Source organism: Herpailurus yagouaroundi, unplaced genomic scaffold, assembly GCF_014898765.1.
Source record: "Herpailurus yagouaroundi ecotype Mexico unplaced genomic scaffold, PumYag 164, whole genome shotgun sequence".
NCBI classification, from domain to species: domain Eukaryota; kingdom Metazoa; phylum Chordata; class Mammalia; order Carnivora; family Felidae; genus Herpailurus; species Herpailurus yagouaroundi.
Window position 1 is genome coordinate 1,179,402 of NW_024412405.1, and position 5,220 is coordinate 1,184,621.

At 54.1% G+C, this 5,220-nt stretch overlaps 1 protein-coding gene across 12 annotated transcripts in view; it reads right to left on the reverse strand.

The window, feature by feature from the left end:
* The window catches only part of ATP11A (ATPase phospholipid transporting 11A), a 122,196-nt gene extending 116,982 nt beyond the window's left edge, over positions 1 to 5,214 (reverse strand). For all 12 annotated transcript variants that reach the window (XM_040487045.1, XM_040487044.1, XM_040487043.1 and 9 more), the window contains exon 1: positions 5,168 to 5,214. In XM_040487045.1, coding sequence (XP_040342979.1) covers positions 5,168 to 5,206 — 39 coding nt within the window. In that variant the 5' untranslated portion in view covers positions 5,207 to 5,214. The remainder of the gene's footprint in view (positions 1 to 5,167) is intronic.
* Between the last annotated feature and the right edge of the window lie 6 nt (positions 5,215 to 5,220).

A 5,220-nucleotide genomic window follows, 5' to 3' on the forward strand; every position in this document is an offset into this window, starting at 1 on the left:
GGATGGAGGGGGGAGGGTGCCAGCACAGGGTCCGGGGCAGGCAGGAGAGCCAAGGGGCTGCCACGGGGCTGCAGTGCAGCCTGTCTGCCTGGCACACAGCTCACTCCCCCAGGTCCACCCCAACATTTATGCCTGTGTTTTGTTCTCTGTCTGCCTCCCCCTATCTGAAGGTAAGTGCCCCAGGGACAGAGCTTGGATGTGCAAGGCTCAGCGAGAAGTCAGCACGCTCTCAGTGTGAGCTGGGGGGACCCGAAGGACACCAAGGGCCTCACAGGTGGACCTGAGGCCACCAGGGTGATGGTGGTGAGCCCTCTGGAGTGTGAGGGGACTGCAGGGGGACAGCAGGAGACAGCAGCACAACAGCAGAAGTTCAGCTGTGAAGGAAATGGAAGAGGTTGAGAACGGGAGGGGCTTGGGGGGTCGGGAAAGTCCGCAAAGAAGGGGCAATCTGAAAGGTTGGCCGCTGCCATAGAGACGACCGAGGGACGCAGATGATCCAGGAGAAAGAGAGAGACGTGGGGCCCCACACCAGAAGGAGGCGAGAGCAGACAGGGCAGGGCTGGTGGGCTGCCTGGGAGAGGGGGTGTCCTGTCTGGTGACTGCCTTCCCTCCATGAAGCCCAGGGCAAAGTCTCCATGCTCCACATAAAGGGGAGGGTCTGGAGGTCTGCGAACACTGGCAGGGGTGTGTGGGGGGGGGGAAATCTATTCCCAGCAGGGCCCATGAAAGCTCCGTGCAGGGAGGCACCCTCATCACCTCCGTCTCAAGAGAGAAACCGGGGAAGTTGGCCGGCGTGCCCACGGCTCACAAGGCAGAGGCGGGGTACGAGCTGTGGCCTCCGTGATCTACTATTCTGTTTCTCTCAGGTACCAGCATCCCAGTGAAAGCAAAAACAGTCCTTGTTTAGTCCTGAGCTGCTAGCCCTGTAAAAATCGCCTTCCATTGATTTTCTCTGCAAATAAATAGCATTTCTGCCTCCATTTAACTGGGTTAGAAAAACATTTATAAGTCTGGGACTTAGGGATCCAACCATATCTCATCAACCGTTTCTGCTGGAACATCTGGTCCAAGCACAGGGAACAATTTGCGTTTAGGTTTGTAAACACAGGACTTCCTGTGCAGTTAAGCGGTGAAGTCTGTTAATCAGTGGTTTCAATACAGTTCTAACCAACTGTAAACGGAGACAGCATCCTCATCCCTAGAAACTTAACGGACTGTAGCAAAACCCATCATACATGCTCCTCTTCCCCAGTGTTATGAAACTGACCCTGTGGCACGGAATAAAAGCCTCTCAGGATCACTTGCTCTCAACACGCAGAAGTTAAACAGGGTTTGAGAGAAAATGCAGAAACTTTAACTGAAAGCTAGAACATAAAGGTTAAGTTACAGACCAGGCAGATTACTTTAAAATGTGCGGCTGAGAAGCAGTACCGCTGAGGTCAGGATCAGGGCTGGGCAAGCTTGTGTGAACACCTCAGCAGGTGAGGCCGAGGCCGGGCAGCCCTGGTCCACAGGGGACAGGCGGAGCGACCATGACCGTGGCCGTGGCCGAGGGGGGGTTCACCTCTGTCAAATACCTGCAGACCCCACAGGGCCATCTAACGCTGGATCAGGAGAGGCAACTCCCAAATCCCCCGGCATTTTAAGTGTTTAACAGAGACTGGAGTCACCAAGTCGAAAGAATGCCGTTTTAGGACAGGCCGCCTCTCAGGTGAACGCTGACCGTGTGTCACAGACGGCTTGCTGATAAAAAGGAACAAAAGTAGACACATGCGCGCACATAAAACAGTTGGACCTTTAGATGGTTTAATGCACTCGAACACAGTCATGCTTAAAGTTCTCCCAGGGACCAAAAATATTTACTTTTTCCTTATAAAGTCCTGGTGTAACAGATTGTTCCAGAAACATGATCTACTGCCAGCAAGGAAAACCTTCACCTTTTTCAGAAGTTTAGTCTCTTAAAATGTTCGAAATATCCTAGAGAGCAAACAGTGTAAGACATAAGTAGAGACCGTGGCAGGTGGCAGAAAAGAACTCGCGAATGCCCCGGCTGAGGGTGGCAGACACATCACACAGACGTAACAAAATTAGGCTCCTGACCTCCAGAGCATTTAAGTCGGGTCTTCTAAATGTGCAGCATGGAAGGCAAGGGACGTGGTGTCATGGCCGTGAGCGCATCCTGGCCTGGGATGCTCCCCCATGAACCAACTTCATGGCCAGATGTGGACCGTGGACTCTGCACATGGCCTGCGGTATCTTGGGGCACCAGTGACCTCCCGTGCAGCCCGGGCCCCACTGACGGCGCTGACTGGCGTCAACCAACAGAGGGCTTCTCCCTCCCTCCGTGCCAACCCGGCCTGCCGGGACCCAACTGTGTTAACAGCCGATAATGTTAACAGTGATAAATGTCCTGAGCATTTCCTGAGAGCCAGGCACCGCTCTCAGCTCCTGCCCCATATCACCTCACACACACAGTCCTGACGACAGCCCCCTGAACGGGAGCCAGGACTGTTCTCAGATGAGAGAACCTCTCCCCAAGGTTACAGCGCTCACGCAGCGGGCCAGCCAGGTTCACATTCAAGCAGGTGCCCACGGAAGCTGCGGTGACCCGCCAGGCTACGCTGGTTCCCCCAGAACTGAAACCCTGGCCTGAACCCGGGCTTCCCAGCTCGCGTGTCTAAAGGGGAAATGACACTAGCTTTCCATCCACTTTTTAAATTAAAAAAAAAATTTTTTTTAAGTGGGCCAAACTACCTCATGACACACACATCACGGTACATAAACACCGTGCTATTTGTAAACACAAATAATCTGTGCACAACTTACATCCATCCACACAACCGGTCGTTCGTGCTCTGGAGTGTCCGTGGCCTGACCCAGGACAGACTTCTCCCAGCCATTTGCCTGTTCTCTCTCTCCCCCTGGAATCTGCCAGAATAAAGTATCGGTAGCAACGTTTTCCAAGAGGTTATCTTTTGGCAACCCTCACACCTCAGAAGGGGCTTAAAAGTTTTCTCTGTCCTAGAAACTCTGACCATGTGGACACTGGAAGAGAATAGGGCATATACAGGCTTTTGTTCATTCTTATAAAATAAGTCACATAAGAAAACCACAGGGACGTAAGCGTTCAATCCCAGGCTCCTCTTCCTCTAGCAAAAGGAAATATAATTTGGTCCTACATATTAAAGATAACCAAGAAAACAGATTGTGTTTCTGGAAAAACTCAAACTAGTTTAATAGCATCAAAATGACTTTAATATCATAGAAATGATTAGTCTTATACGCGAATACGGTGAAATAGTCAAACGATCAGACTGGAAGAAAAAAAAAAAGACGTGGAATTGAGAAACACAAATAACAGTAACCCCTAACTTGCGTTCCAGGGACGTCACCAGATAACGCACAGGCTGGGAAAGTTCACTAAGGAAGATGCCACTTAGGTTTGAGGGAAGATGTCATTTCATAAGCCTAAGAACACAGCAAAAGGGAATTTTAATATGCAAACTACATGAAAATGTATAGAAGTTGATACCAGCTGAAACAGCTGAGGGCCTGGAGGAAAGGACAGAGCAAACGCTGGACATGTGTCCACCCCATTCCCGGGAGAAGGGTCAGGAACTGAGAGGTCAGATCCATCCTCGGGGGCCTCCAGCCTCAGGGTCAGAGGAGAGACACCCACACCTCCGGCAACTCTCCTTGCGGGCGGCCCGTTCCCCACACAGCGAAACCCTCCTTTTTGTTACTTTGATCACAAAATGTGAAGAGTTGGAAGGGAATGAAAATTAACTGAAAAGCTGTAAGCACTTTTTAGGCAAATACTAGCTCCACCCTTTTCTCCTTTTCCCTTTGAGCAAATAAAGGCCGGAAAAGGCCTTGTGAATGGGACCGCACCTCCTGGACACAGGAGTAACACAGAACATCCTTGCCCGGCGACGCATTTCTCTGACAAACCTTGTCACCTGCAGTCGCTGTGACTGAGGTTTCCAGAACTTACCCCAGTGGAGAAACAAAGGTGTCACCTGATATTTACCACTCACATCAGAACAGGGACTTTGGGGAAAATCATATGAGCTCCAGATCCCAAGTCTGGCCCTGCCCTTCCCAGAGTCTGGGTGACTCTCACTCAACCCGCTCAACCGCTCAACCATAAGGCCCTGAGACCTGCCCCAGGGAACAAGTGCCTGAGGAAGGTGGCCGGGAGTTCCCTGGACTCTGGAGCCTCCGGGTTAGTGATCAACTCGGGGTTAGTGACCTGGCGATCCCGGAGATGAAAAGAGACAACTGATGTCTGCCAGAGTGTCCTACTCAAAGGCAGCTCATAAAGATGAAAAGTCTGCCCGAGGTAATTCCTATAGCGAAGTGCCCATAATGATGCCCTCAATCCTCAGGGAGAGCGACTCCTCAGACCTGTGCCCCAGCGCGGACGTCAGCCACTGGGGAACAAGGAGCCTTTTGTGGAGACAGTGGCAGGAAACACCACCCTCCGGACAGTTTTCCTTCTCTTGTGCACACACACCCCCTTCATACCGGTGCCAGGGACTACAGCCGCGCGCGGTGTCCCCTCGCTCTGATGTAAAACAGAACCTGCTCTCCCCTCCGAGCCTCCCCTGACCCCAATACCCGGTCACCAGCGAGTGTGGACTCCAGAGGAAGCCCACAACACCCGGGCGCCGATCTGATTGGTTACTTTCGGGGGGGAGGGGGATAAGATGCCAAACTTCACTTCTGGATTCCCCCGGTGGTGTTACAAACACGAACCAAAGTCCCTGCCTTTCTGGAGTGTGACTCTCCCATCTCTGAGTCCCCGTGCGGGCGCGACAGGCAAAGCCGAACGGGAGTCCCTTCCCAACCCCGGGCCGCATGCAAACCTACCAAGGTCTCCCCGGGGCAGCCCCGTCCCCTCCGGACTCCAGGGAGCGCGCGGCGGCGGGGCGGAGCAGGTGCACGCCCGGGCCGGGCCGTCGCAAGCCCGAGGTGCACCCTCGGCAAGCCGCGCCCGGCCGCAGCTGGGTACCCAGGGCCCGTCCCACCCCCGCGGGGTTCCCGAGGCTCGCACCCCCCGAACCCCGCGGGGTCTCCAGGGCCCGTCCCACCCTCCGGCCGCGGCGGGGTCCCCAGAGCCCGCACCCCCCACACCCCCCGCACCCCCGCGGCGGGCGGCACTCACGTATCTGTGCACCAGCGTCCGCACCAGGCTGCAGTCCATGGCTCCTCCGGCCG